General features: G+C 45.6%; 1 protein-coding gene across 1 annotated transcript in view; it reads left to right on the top strand.

Moving 5' to 3' along the window:
* The first annotated feature begins 2,050 nt into the window (after window positions 1-2,050).
* RFX7 (regulatory factor X7) overlaps window positions 2,051-15,201 on the top strand; it is a 260,897-nt gene continuing 247,746 nt past the window's right edge. The window contains exon 1 of the mRNA XM_063926143.1: window positions 2,051-2,742. Coding sequence (XP_063782213.1) covers window positions 2,591-2,742 — 152 coding nt within the window. The 5' untranslated portion in view covers window positions 2,051-2,590. The remainder of the gene's footprint in view (window positions 2,743-15,201) is intronic.

The following is a 15,201-nucleotide window of genomic DNA, read 5'->3' as shown; positions in this document are numbered from 1 at the left end:
GCCCATGTCTCCTGCGGAGCCCGTCTCTTCCCCATGGTCCTTACGGAGTCCCCAGCATCCTCTAGGACGTAAGAGAAAGATAGCTGAGGCTGATGTACATTTATTTGTTTCCAAGTTGTAGGTATTAAATACTGACAAGGTTAATTCAAGTGAAAAAAAAAGTGAATAAATGATTTACAGAGAGAAGTAACAAAATAATATTGATCTAATTGGTTATTATCTAGGTTGTACTAGACTACATATTAGCTACTCATTCTCTAGATATTTATTTAAAAACAATCTACACTTTTTTAATGAATAAATCTGGTTGCATAATTTTCAACTGTCCCAATTCCTGCTTTGAGGGCACATTGGTTACTCCTATTAAGCTGGTGCTGTGCTTGCTCCCCTAAATGACCCACTTGTATGAAGCCTGGACTAGCAAGGTCCTGAAATGCTACAGCTGCGTATTCACGTACGCAAGTCCACTTTGCCACCTGCTCTGATGCTAAAAACGTGTTACTCCAGGCTAAGCATACTGTAGGTGGGTTTTTTTCTGTAAGAGACCACCCTCAGCAGATTTCCACAATCAGTATTCTTTCCCAATAGGTTTTAACACCTGAAAATCTATGATGATTTTCTGCCAGCTGACATAAGGACCACCGACGGCTTTGCATATTCCTGCGGTTACGTTGGTCGCAGATTAGTTATCAGATTTCTGAGTAGCCCATTGTCACAGCATGGGTGCAGGAAGTAAGATGCCAGAGCAACTGCAGCTGTGTACGGGATTGCAGTCACAGGCTGAGCTATGCCTGTGTTTTTGTAGGGACTCCTCATACCCGCCCTCAAATGGACCCTCACATTGCGAATATATCCTCTCTGCAACCGCAGTCACATGACCATCGTGGCACATATGGCGCAGCACAACTTAAGGGACAGATACACTGGGTGATTTTAACAGCCAACGATACTAATGTTGGTTGATTTTTTAACGATTTTTACATACACACTGGCTGATATCTATGGCTGAATTAGACATTATGACATTACATACATCTATATCGGCAACATTGGCTTGCATGTATAAACGAGGATAGACCAAAGATGAACGACTGCGGAGACGCGCATCGTTCATTGTTGGTACATTCACGCTGGTCGATAGGAGCGATTTATCGTTCATTTGTGAATGATATTGTTCATATCTACCATCGTTATCTATAAGTGTATGTAGGGCCCTTAAGACGCACTCACAGTCACCCGATGATCGCTCAACTTGGCTAAAATTGGGTTTGCATTTCCTACATATTTGAATCAGACCATAATGCCCAAAATAACATTGTTTAGCCACGGTGAATGCAAATAGGTGTTATGTAAGCTCCCAATTGTAAAGCGCTCCGGAATATGCACTCCTGTGACATTGCTGCCAGACATGATTCAATGCTTGAGAAGCTACAGTCTATTGAAATAAGGAAAACATAGCTTTGTGCGATCCTCAAGTACCCTGGAGGGCCGGGCTAGGTGCGGGTGTGGATCATCAAATCGACAGTACCTAGGTCGACAATGTTTAGGTCGACCACTATAGGTCGACAGTCACTAGGTCGACAGGGATGGAAGGTCGACATGGTTTCTAGGTCGACAGGTCAAAAGGTCGACATTAGTTTTTTTTTTTTTTTGGTGTTGTTTTCCTCGTAGAGTGACTGGGAACCCCAATTAGTGCACCGTGTCCCCTCCCATGGCTCGCTTTCGGGCAAGGTGCCTCGCTCCGCTACTGCTTCGCTCGGCACAGATTACCGTTCCAATCGTAGTCCACGTGGATCGTTAAGTATGAAAAAGTTAAAAAAAGAAAAAAATGTGAAAAACTCATGTCGACCTTTTGACATGTCGACCTAGCACATGTCGACCTAGAAACCCTGTCGACCTATAATGGTCGACCTAAACATTGTCGACCTAGACAGTGTCGATCTTCAGACCGGATCCCCTAGGTGCACAGCTACCTGCGTCCCCACTGTGACATCGGTGACCTACAGTATATAACAGAGAACGGATACGGGGGTAATAAGCAGAGCGGGATATAACAGAGGAGCCCCAGCTCCGCAGCACGGGCTCAGTGTGCGTGGTTGTTGTCAGCGGCTGCTGCATGATGCGTGTAGTAGTTGTTGTTGTCAGGAGCAGTGCGCCTGCGCGGCCCGGGTGCAGCCTCCGCTCCTCTCCAGTGAGCGCCGTGCGGGCTGCTGCTGGCGGCTGCGGTGGGACCAGGTGCTGGATATCGCCGGAGCGCAGCTGTGAGGGGGCAGATCTGTCCTTTCTACCTTCATGCCCCCCTCCCCAACAGCACCCCATCCTCTGATCAGCGCCTCACCCCTCCACCCCGTCCCCCAACCCGACTATGCACCTCTCCCCGCTCCACGCCACCCCACGGCTCTAGCTGTCCTTTCCCCACCCTTCCCTCGGCTGAGCTGCCCCCGTCATGTCCCCCCAGCAGAGGGAGGCGATATACTCGAGGTCGGGGTAAAGGCCTAGTCTGCAGAGCTCCTTCCGTCCTCCTGCTTCCACCCCTCCCCACCTCGCTCACTCGCATACACACACACCGAGCCCAGCATCAGCAGTCATCATGGCAGAGGAGCAACAACAGGCAGCGAAGAAACAGCGGCCCGAGCAGCCCCAGCTGCCCTCCTCTGCATCAGGGGCACTGCCAGCCCTGGTGACAGGACTGCAAGGGACAGAGGCCAATGCACTGCAACAGAAGATCAAGAACTCCATCTGGTGAGCACCATGCCACCCTCTCCCCTGTCATTCATTCATCAACCATTTTATTTTATTTTGAGATATATATATATATATATATATATATATATATATATATATATAAAATATCCTGCATTACATGCTGCATGCCTGCCTCTCACCTGATCACACTCATTGTTCCTTTGCAGCTTGGTGCATCTCCCAAAGTGGAGGAAAATGCAGTGTAAAAATAGAAGTTGGTAGTGGCAGCTCTAATGTGTGGAGGAGGGGCTGGGGAGATATTTATTTTGCAGTAACAAGGAAGGATCACTGCTGCTTGTGTTAATATTTATGCTGTATAAATTGTAGAGGTGCACTTGCAGGCTCAGTGCAGTGTATATTTAATAAAGTGTGTTTTTTTTTTTTTTGTATATATTGGTCAGAATGATTATTTTTGGTTGGATTGCTGCTGTTCTTGGCTCCTGTGAGATCAGGAGAAAACATGCAAATCAGTGGAATGCATTGGGTCATCTTTATCCCCTGGCATGAGATATTTTTACAAGAATAACAAAGGTGGTCAGATGCGGCGGTCTCATTTGCTGAATGGCTGGCTGATATTTTTTTTCTTGCATCAGGTCACTAGACTGATGCATTGTGGGAGTGTCTGATACTGATGGATAAAATTCCCACCTGTTTTGATGCTTTATTATCACTATCTGCATGCATACTATGCAGATCATGGTTTTATGTAGGTTTGCTTTCACGATTAATAGGATTGATTAAGCCCCTAGCTAGGAGACATAGCAGTTTTTCTTTCTTTGCACCATTGCTACTGATAGGGATTTTTTTTTTATTCTCTGCACTGGGCTGGGGAAAAAAATCGTCGGCAGAGGCTGTTTACATTCCCTCGCATTTGGTATCATGTAAAAATTCCTGACAAAATGGCTACTGAATGTAAACCTTATTTTTAACATGCTCATGACATTCTCTGTTGCTGATTTGGAATGAATGGATGCCACTGTCAGCCCTATTTATTAAATACTATTTTCCCCATACTTTTAAAAATCTGCTGTGATGGTCACAATATGATTATGCTTAGAATTGCCAATATTTTTCTTTGTTGTTTTTCTGCTTTGGGTAGTGGCCGTTACTTATGTTAGTGGCCAGGATTTCATGCACAAGTAAGCACAGTAAAATATGCACTGTTTGTGGTGACAAGTGTATGGTTTATGTATGCAGACTAATTCAATCTAGCATCAGATTTGCATTATGCAGGTATGTTTTCTGTATGGTACATTAATTTGCCTGCACTTGTTTAAGAGCTACAGAATACATATAGTCAACCGAGGGGATGAGTTTTAGATCCATTGCAATTTTTAAGATTAGCATAACTGTATGGCCTTTTTTTCCTGGGATCTAAGTGGTTAAAATGATGGTTGGAAGATTAGTTTTGATGGGAGGACATGATCCCTTGACCTTGTGGATTGAAGTTCAATGCTCTTAACACCAGATCACACATCCACACCCATTTAATAATTAATAAACATAATCTGCTTTGACTGAGTACTCTTTGTGATGTAGTGTAGAAATCTGCTTTATCTTGTCATAAAGCACATTGACATATACACTTGTAAATACCATAATGTTATTTATGGGGGTGACCTATAATTAAACAGCTGCACCGTTGGTTTTCAGAGCTACTTTCAAGGGAACGTTGACTGATTCTAGCAATGTCAAGGTCATGTAAGGTGCATAAAATGAAGAACACATGTTATCCTAAACCGTAGTATACTACTGAGCACTCCTTACACTAGTTGTGAGGATTGGGAACTGTTATTTGTAAATGACTAATGTTTGGAGGGCCTATTATTTAACTTTCAGAGTTAAGGATTGCATGTTCTAAAAATGTATAAATATTCATTTTCAAAGCTGTAGTAATTGGTAAAATGCATTTATTTTCCCTTAGACTAGCAAGATAACCAGTGTTTAAACCTTTAACTCATGAAAACATTGGACTTGGCTGTGTTTTAACTATTCTTATTTTTTTTTATTGCGTTATTTGCGTTCTAGTGGTTCTTGAACTATATCTTACAATTCTCAGAACACCATGGGAGGTGTAGTCCCATCTATAAGTAGTATGCGTCTTTTGGAAAAGTTACATGCAATTTCTGTGGCAGATATTTTATTTGCTGACTAATCACTAGGTACGCCCTATATCAGGGCTCGCCAAATCCCATCGGCAGCTCGATAATGTTTTTGGTACTGGCGATTGGATTTTTCACTGGTGAGAGGAAACCTCAGAAACACTGGAGACCCAGCAACAAGTTTAGCTATTCCCAGCGAGCCCAACATCACTGGCAGTTAAGGGTCAGTTTCAGGATGGCCAGCGGTCCCAAGCTTCTGCATACCAAGTGGAGAATTGTAGCAGCGGCAGACATCAAACACAATAAGAAATGTTGCTTTTGGCTGCACATTTGTATTGCGCTACCATCCTCCCAAGTACCTCCATATTGTCTTGACCACCTTCTGTGCCTTATTTAGTGTTGGTTTCTCGCACTGTTCATATGTCCTCCCTCTCACTTATTCCTCCCACCCTCTGCTAGGCGACATGTTTATTTAGTCAAATTGCCCAAGGCGGCCATTTTATTATGTCTTCCCTCTACCAAATTATTATGAATTTGAAGCCCTACTTTGTGGGCTTACCATGAATTGGAATCCCTGGCCTGTGGCATACTATGAATTGGCCCTGCTTGTGCATACAAATTGGGGGCATCACGGTGTGGAATGCTATGAATTGGGGGGGCCCTGCTATGGGGCATGCTATGAATTGGGGAGCCCTGCTGTGGGGAATGCTATGAATTGGGGGGCCCTGCTGTGGGGCATGCTATGAATTGGGGGGCCCTGCTGTGGGGCATGCTATGAATTGGGGGGCCCTGCTGTGGGGCATGCTATGAATTGGGGGGGACCTGCTGTGGGGCATGCTATGAATTGGGGGGACCTGCTGTGGGGCATGCTATGAATTGGGGGGACCTGCTGTGGGGCATGCTATGAATTGGGGGGGACCTGCTGTGGGGCATGCTATGAATTGGGGGGACCTGCTGTGGGGCATGCTATGAATTGGGGGGACCTGCTGTGGGGCATGCTATGAATTGGGGGGACCTGCTGTGGGGAATGCTATGAATTGGGGGGACCTGCTGTGGGGCATGCTATGAATTGGGGGGACCTGCTGTGGGGCATGCTATGAATTGGGGGGACCTGCTGTGGGGCATGCTATGAATTGGGGGGACCTGCTGTGGGGCATGCTATGAATTGGGGGGACCTGCTGTGGAGCATGCTATGAATTGGGGGGACCTGCTGTGGGCACCAAATGTAGGCATTTGGCTGGGTTTGATGGGCATTGGAAGATGCATGTGTAGTGGCCTAATGGTATTTGGGGAGGTCTGAGGAACATATTGTTGTTGCTGACGATGGTCTGGCTCCTTAATTTTCAAATTGGCTCCTAGATTTTAGAAAAATTTGTCGAACCCTGCACTATATAATTACTGGGCCGATTTGGCAATAATCTGATGATCGATCTGTTTTTTTTTTTTTTTTGTGTAAAGTGTAGGCATGATCATTTTGGTGACAAAATGGTAAAAAAAAGGGCAGAAACGCTCTCCTTCAATTATGGAATTGGTCAGATTCTCCAAAAGGTTCCACCAATATCCTGCATTGTGTGGCCATTATCAATAATATGCTTATATTTCCTACAATTTTATCCGATTACTTCATCCTCCTTGTTGTCGGACATATGCTAATACAGTGGGGTATGGCAGAAAATTGTAAATGTTGTTTTTTTAAAAATAAAGTTTAAATTTCAACACCTTATGCTGGCCTAAAAATCATGCCGATTATCTGTTCGAACAAAAAATTGCATAGTGATTACACCTAGTAACAAATGGTGTTACAGAATTACTCCAATTTGATTGTACATAAGCTGTACGCATGGATAACGAAATGATTGAGATGCAGATTCAAACTCCGTTTGTTAGCTTTGAGTTTATGCAATAACATGGTTCAGTACGTACAAACGTGTTGTACAGATGTGTCCACTTACATCTAGCCTCCCTGCGGGATCAGTATGAAATGCCGGCAGACGGGATCCCGGCTGTCATGATCCTAAAAGCGGGATCCCGTCCACCGTAATGCCGGCAGTGGGGCAAGTGCTAGAAAGCCCCTTGCGGCCTCGTCACGCTGCGGGCACGGTGGCTCGCTGCGCTTGCCACAGAGGGAGAATAGACTGTGGCGCTGGTATTCCTACGGCGGCATTTCACCGCTAGTCTGGATTCTGGCGTCTGGATTGTGATAGCCGGGATCATGAATAAAGGTATTTTAACTACTTTCCCTCCCTGCATGTTAAACAGTCCTTCCAGTCACACATGCAGCTTATGCTGATTAAAATTATATGTGTCATGCCTATATTCTGTGTGTGTGGCTGTATGTACATACGAAATGCTATGTGTACAGTGTTTTTCTAGACGGTGTGGTATAGCTGACCGACGGTCAGGAGACCCGCGGTCAGCATACTGACGCCGGGATCCCGGGGAGAGAAGAGGAGGGGGTGGGGGTGGGGGGGTCCGTCGGTCTCATGAATACCACCCTTCTAGACAACGCTAACATTTTCATATGCAGATACAGCTGCAGACGCACAGAGATTATAGGATTGCTGCATATCATTTTAATCAGCAGAGTCTGCTTGTATGTCCTATTCACATAGCGGTCAAATACAACGCATTTCGACAAAAAAGACGCCCCAACGCCAACTAAGTTGCTCGAGACCTGTTGGCTCACTCAAGCCAGGTATGTCCTGCTTCATGGCGTATTCAGGCAAGATGTATGAGGACACATCTGTAGCTCATGCTACGGTTATTAAATTAGGCTGCATGTACTGGAGTCATTTAACATCTTGTTTAGTAACATGCACATAACTCGGCTATCTTACAGATATGTATGTGCATGTACTACAGCGCATTACATTATAGGCCTGATTCTGCACTGAAGGCATCTGCGTCCACTTTTCCCTATGGCCATGGTAGCCTGCTTGTATCTTAAGCTAATGCTAGTATGCATTTGTATATGCTGATTGCCTGTCTGTTTTCATGTGGATGGAGGGCTGTTTGCAGCTGAAGTAGTCATCATCAGTACTGGCAATTACATCCACCCCATACTTGGAGCAAAAGATCTGTCAGAAACACGCATCCCACTTACATCCACATGCTCCAGAAGAGCACGGGGAGACTCTTACACACCCGCAATGCTCTTATGAGCTGGCTCAGCCGTCAGAATCAGTATGAAGCCCTGGTGCACGGGATCCCAACGTTTTAAATACCAATGCCGGGATCCCGCTGCTGAAAACAGACGGTTAAGTAAGGGGTGTTCCACCCTCTCCCCACCCCCCCTAACCCTCCCTACCAGTTACCTAACCCTAACCTCCTCCCTTAGTTCCTAACCCTAACCAGACCCAGGAGGTGCCTAAACCTAACACCCCCCACAGCTTACCTCTCCAGTGCAGAGGTGTGTGGATGTTTGGCATCCCGGCGCCGGAATTGTGTACCTATTCGGGATGCCGGAGTCTGCATTTCGAGTACTGTCAGGATTCCGGCGTTGCTCTTCTGACTGCCAGAATCCTGACAGCCGGGATCCTGCCCGCATCCCCAGCTGTCACCTGAAAACGCCCATTTAATAGAGTGATCAACTGATCAATATTTGCAATCTCTGTCTGTGTTGGAATGCATGGTGCGGTGCATGCACAGTCTGAGATTGCATTCTACAATGCATGCACAGATATGTGCAGAATGCGTGTGTGCTTGTGGGCTTGCATACAACTCAGAATCAAGCCCTATGTGGAGATAATAGAAATATGTTAGTGAGGAATGTGCTTAAATGTCGGTAAAGAAAATTTATCTATGAAGTTAAGTTTGTTTTGGATTTCTCGCATGCAGCTATGTCTAATATATGCATATAATGTGTATATTATATAGGTACATTTAAATAATGTGGGTCTGTAGTTATCATGCTTATAATAACGTCTTTCGACTACGTGTGTGTTGTATCTTACAAAAGTAAGGCCATTTGGTCCAGTGTTATGTATCAAATAAAAACTGAATTATCACTCAGTCCCCCAAATTTTTCCCCTTCATCCATGAGAAAACTAAATACCATTTATTGAAATCAATCAATATACTGTATTATGACACGCACACAATACAGTATGTGCTGGAATACAGGTACTGGAGAGTGGATAAGTCTGGGCATATCTTTCCACAGTGCATGCGACTGGCTGGCACTCAAAATCTTGATACAGCTGCCACAGTGCTCACAAATGAAAACAATGTATATCAGGCGATGCTGGGCACTCTCATTGGTCTTGGCTTGTCACATCAGATATCAGGAGAACTTGCAACGTTTCGGGCGTTTAATGCCTGACAAAAAAAGTAAGTGCTGTCTGACGACGGGCATTAAATGCCTGAAACGTTGCAAGTTCTTCTGATGTGATTTATTTATCCATCCAAGACCACTGAGAGTGCCCAGCATATCTATCTATCTATCTATCTATCTATCTATCTATCTATCTATCTATCTATCTATCTATCTATCTATCTATCTATCTATCTATCTATCTATCTATATATATATATATTGTGTGTGTTCACTCTAGGATTTTTTTAGGGCAGGGTGCTGATCAGTGAGGAGGGCACATTTTAATTTTGAGGGGCACATTTTTGAGGTGACGCTTTACACACACAGCATAGCGCATATGTTTATACAGTAGTTTTTATGCACATATTTTCCACTTAATGTATAATTTACCTTTATGTATGTAGGATACATATAGAACACCCATGTAACACCCAACGTCTGTGCCTAGAAAAATACTGTGTATGACCTGTCTTCTTGAAAGACAAAATAAAGTAGATAATAAATGTCTCCTCCAGTGCTGAAGTAGTTATAATCCTTATGTGTTATAATACAGAAAAGTTAAGCAGAGGGTTAAAATATACAGGGCCATATGTAATTGCAGTGGAATTGCCGCAAATGTCGAAAAACGGGGCATTTTCGACAAAAAAAAACCTGTCGAATTGGATTCGACAATGCAAATACAGTGCTTTTCGTCAAAAAACCTGCCGTTTCAGATTCGACTTTTTGCAATGCGACATTTTTAAAATTCGACATGTCTGCAATGGTAAAAATGCGTCTTTTCGACAAAAGTATATTCGATTGAAGAATGTCGATTCGACAACAGTGCTTTTCAACAGTCATTTCGTCAATTTCAGTCCGCCTCATTTTGCTGGCGTGATCTAATATTTTTTTTTTTAAAACATGTTTTTTTTTATTGCTAATAGCATATCTATTTATATTAGAAGGGATTATCTACTTGGTTTGTCTATTTAGGAGCCACAAGTATTATTTAATCTATTTTTTAAAAGAATATATATATTTCTCTTACGTCCTAGAGCAGCGGTGGCCAACCTGTGGCTCTTGAGCCGCATGTGGCTCTTTCTTTATTCATATGTGGCTCCCAACCCTCTAAATTATGTGACCACAACAGATACAGAAACCGCTGCACTCCAGCCAGACACGCAGCAGCACTACAGGGACTGAAAACTGAAGGAGCCAGATACTAGAGGTGAGACACCCACAAGCAAACAGAGGACACATTAGGGACTGCTGCAATGGCATGAGTTGATGGGGGGGGTCTGTAGTGATACATGAGGGTGGGCTAGAGTGACACATGGCAGAGCTGGCTGGAGAGACACAGGAGGGTCCTAGCAGGAGTGACGCGGGTGGGTGCTGGAAGTAGTGACACATGGGAGAGCTGGCTGGAGTGACATAGGAGGGTGGTAGCAGGAGTGACACATGGAAGTGCTGGCTCTAGTAACACAGGAGGGTGCTGGCAGGAGTGACACATGGGGTAGCTGAAGTTTATTATGTGAAAGTGGCTTTTTCAATGGATTTGGCTTAAAATTTTTTATTTTATGTCCTTCTGGCTTTTTCAATGTATTTTATACCAGGGGTGTGGTCTAGCAGGCACAAGGCCACATTCCATTTTTGCATGCGCCTCATCGGCTCAATGTCGGCTCTATGACGTACCCAACAAGGTTTTTTGGCTCTTTGTCACTGACTGGTTGGCCACCCCTGTCCTAGAGGATGCTGGGGACTCCGTAAGGACCATGGGGATAGACGGGCTCAGCAGGAGACATGGGCACTAAGAAAGAACTTTATGTATGGGTGTGCACTGGCTCCTCCCTCTATGCCCCTCCTCCAGACCTCAGTTTATTACTGTGCCCAGAGGAGACTCTGTGCATTACAGGGAACTCTCCTGAGTTTTTCTGAAAAGAAAGTATTTGTTAGGTTTTTTATTTTCAGGGAGCCTGCTGTCAACAGACTCCCTGCAGCGAGGGACTGAGAGGAGAGAAACAGACCTACTTTAATGTTAGGCTCTGTTTCTTAGGCTACTGGACACCATTAGCTCCAGAGGGAACGGAACGCAGGTCTCACCCCGCAGTTCGTCCCAGAGCCGCGCCGCTGTCCTCCTCGCAGAGCCGGAAGACAGAAGCCGGGTGAGTATGTGAAGAAAGAAGACTTCAAAGGCGGCAGAACACTTCAGATCTTCACTGAGGTAACGCTCAGCGGTAGTGCTGTGCGCCATTGCTCCCACACAGCACACACAAACGGCAGTCACTGTAAGGGTGCAGGGGGGGGGGGCGCCCTGGGCAGCAATATGGACCTCCAAAGGTGGCAATAAACTTATATACAGGCTGGGCACTGTATATAAGAGAGATCCCCCGCCATATTTTTAATTTTTAAGCAGGACCGAAGCCCGCCGCTGAGGGGGCGGAGCTTGTTCCTCAGCACTCACCAGCGCCATTTTCTCCACAGCACACCGCTGGGAGGAAGTTCCCCGGACTCTCCCCTGCTTACACGGTGAAAGAGGGTTTTAAAGAAGGGGGGGGGGGGGCACATAATTTGGTGCAAATAGATAATTACAGCGCTACCTGGGTGAACATATAGTGTGTTTTTTCCTGGGTCATTAGCGCTGGGTGTGTTCTGGCATACTCTCTCTCTGTGTCTCCAAAGGGCCTTTGTGGGGAAACTGTCTTCAGATAAGAGGTTTCCCTGAGTGTGTGGTGTGTCGGTACGCGTGTGTCTGCATGTCTGAGGTAGAAGGCTTTCCTAGTGAGGAGGTGGAGCAAATGAATGTGGTGTCTCCGTCGGCAGCGCCGACACCTGACTGGGTGGATATGTGGAATGTTTTAAGTGCTACAGGTTGAGTGTCCCATATCCAAATATTCCGAAATACGGACTTTTTTGAGTGAGACTGAGATAGTGAAACCTTCGTTTTTTGATGGCTCAATGTACACAAACTTGGTTTAATACTCGGTTATTAAAAATATTGTATTAAATGACCTCCAGGCTGTGTGCATAAGGTGTATATGAAACATAAATGAATTGTGTGAATGTACACACACTTTGTTTAATGCACAAAGTTATAAAAAAAATTGGCTTAAATTACCTTCAGGCTGTGTGTATAAGGTGTATATGTAACATAAATGCATTCTGTGCTTAGACTTAGGTCCCATCACCATAATATCTCATTATGGTATGCAATTATTCCAAAATACGGAAAAATCCAATATAGAAAATTCCTCTGGTCCCAAGCATTTTGGATAAGGGATACTCAACCTGTAATGTAAATTTATTGCACAAAAGGTTGGACAAAGCTGAGTCCAGGAATTATGCAGAGAGTCAGGCCCTGCCTGCCCCTATGTCGCAGGGACCCTCGGGGTCTCAAAAGCGCCCACTATCCCAAATAGTAGACACTAATACCGACACGGATTCTGACTCCAGTGTCGACTACGATGATGCAAAGTTACAGCCAAAATTGGCTAAAAGTATTCAATATATGATTATTGCAATAAAGGATGTTTTGCATATCACAGAGGAACCCCCTGTCCCTGACACGAGGGTACACATGTATAGGGAAAAGAAACCTGAGGTAACCTTAACCCCTTCTCATGAGCTGAACGAGTTCTTTGAAAAGGCTTGGGAATCTCCAGACAAGAAACTGTAGATTCCCAAAAGGATTCTTATGGCGTATCCTTTCCCGACTAAGGACAGGATACGGTGGGAATCCTCCCCGAGGGTAGACAAAGCGTTGACACGCTTATCCAAAAAGGTAGCACTGCCATCCCAAGATACGGCTACCCTCAGGGATCCTGCTGATCGCAAGCAGGAGGCTACATTAAAGTCCATTTACACACACTCTGGTACCTTACTCAGACTGGCGACAGCGTCGGCTTGGGCACTGTAGCAGCGTGGACAGATAACTTATCTGCGGAATTGGATACCCTGGATAAGGATACCATTTTATTAACCCTGGGTCATATTAAAGATGCTGCCTTATATATGAGGGATGCTCAAAGAGACATTGGCCACTGGGTTCTAGAGTCAACGCTATGTTGATTTTTTGCTAGACGAGTCCTATGGGACCCGGCAATGGACAGGTGATTCCGACTCAAAGAGGCATATGGAGGTTTTACCTTACTGGGGTGAGGAATTGTTTGGGGAAGGTCTCTCGGACCTGGTATCCACTGCTACGGCAGGTAAATCAAATTTCTCTAACGTCCTAGTGGATGCTGGGGACTCCGTAAGGACCATGGGGAATAGACGGGCTCCGCAGGAGACAGGGCACTTTAAGAAAGAATTAGGAATACTGGTGTGCACTGGCTCCTCCCTCTATGTCCCTCCTCCAGACCTCAGTTTGAATCTGTGCCCGGACGAGCTGGGTGCACTTTAGTGAGCTCTCCTGAGCTTGCTGAATAGAAAGTATTTTGTTAGGTTTTTTTATTTTCAGAGAGATCTGCTGGCAACAGACTCTCTGCTACGTGGGACTGCAGTCCTTTCGGTCACATAAATACAAGAGAGCACGAGGATCGTCCTTTCTTGCCAGAGGTAAGGGCAGAGGGAAAAAGCTGCCATCCACAGCTAGTTCCCAGGAGCAGAAGTCCTCCCCGGCCTCTACAAAATCCAATGCATGACGCTGGGGCTCCGCTGAGGGAGTCCGCCCCAGTGGGGGCACATCTTCGACTTTTCAGCCACATCTGGGTTCACTCACAGGTGGATCCCTGGGCAATGGAGATTGTTTCCCAGGGTTACAAGCTGGAATTCGAAGAGGTGCCTCCTCGCCGGTTTTTCAAATCGGCCTTACCAGCTTCTCCCCCAGAAAGGGAGATAGTCTTAAATGCAATTCAAAAATTGTGTCTTCAACAGGTGGTGATCAAAGTTCCCCTGCTTCAACAAGGGAGGTGGTATTACTCAACCCTATTTGTAGTCCCGAAACCAGACGGTTCGGTCAGACCCATTTTAAATTTAAAATCCTTGAACCTATACTTGAAAAGGTTCAAGTTCAAGATGGAATCGCTCAGAGCGGTCATCGCCAGCCTAGAAGGGGGAGATTTTATGGTGTCCCTGGACATAAAGGATGCATACCTTCATGTTCCCATATATCCACCTCATCAGGCGTACCTGAGATTTGCGGTACAGGATTGTCATTACCAATTTCAGACGTTGCCGTTTGGGCTTTCCACGGCCCCGAGGATTTTCACCAAGGTAATGGCGGAAATGATGGTGCTCCTGCGCAAGCAGGGGGTCACAATTATCCCATACTTGGACGATCTCCTAATAAAAGCGAGATCACGAGAGCAGTTGTTGAACAGTGTGTCACTTTCACTGGAGGTGTTACAGCAACACGGCTGGATTCTCAATATCCCGAAGTCACAATTAGTTCCTACGACCCGTTTGACCTTCTTAGGCATGATTCTGGATACGGACCATAAAAGGGTTTATCTTCTGATAGAAAAAGCCCAGGAACTCATGACTCTGGTCAGGGACCTATTGAAGCCAAAACAGGTGTCGGTGCATCACTGCACTCGAGTCATGGGAAAGATGGTGGCATCTTACGAGGCCATTCCTTTCGGCAGGTTCCATGCGTGGACCTTCCAATGGGACCTACTGGACAAGTGGTCCGGGTCACATCTACAGATTCATCAGTTGATCACCCTGTCCCCCAGGGCCAGGGTATCTCTCCTGTGGTGGCTGCAGAGTGCTCACCTTCTGGAGGGTCGCAGATTCGGCATTCAGGACTGGGTTCTGGTGACCACGGACACGAGCCTCCGAGGTTGGGGAGCAGTCACACAGGGAAGACACTTCCAAGGTCTTTGGTCAAGTCAAGAGACTTGTCTCCACATCAACGTCCTGGAACTAAGGGCCATATACAACGCCCTTCGTCAAGCGGAGACTTTGCTTCGCGACCTACCGGTTCTGATCCAGTCAGACAACATCACCGCAGTGGCTCATGTAAACCGCCAAGGCGGCACATGGAGCAGAGTGGCATGGCGGAAGCCACCAGGATTCTTCGCTGGGCGAAAGTTATGTAGGCGCACTGTCAGCAGTGTTCAT

This window comes from Pseudophryne corroboree, chromosome 6, assembly GCF_028390025.1.
Source record: "Pseudophryne corroboree isolate aPseCor3 chromosome 6, aPseCor3.hap2, whole genome shotgun sequence".
NCBI classification, from domain to species: Eukaryota; Metazoa; Chordata; class Amphibia; order Anura; family Myobatrachidae; genus Pseudophryne; species Pseudophryne corroboree.
This window is presented reverse-complemented; position numbering and strand designations above follow the sequence as displayed.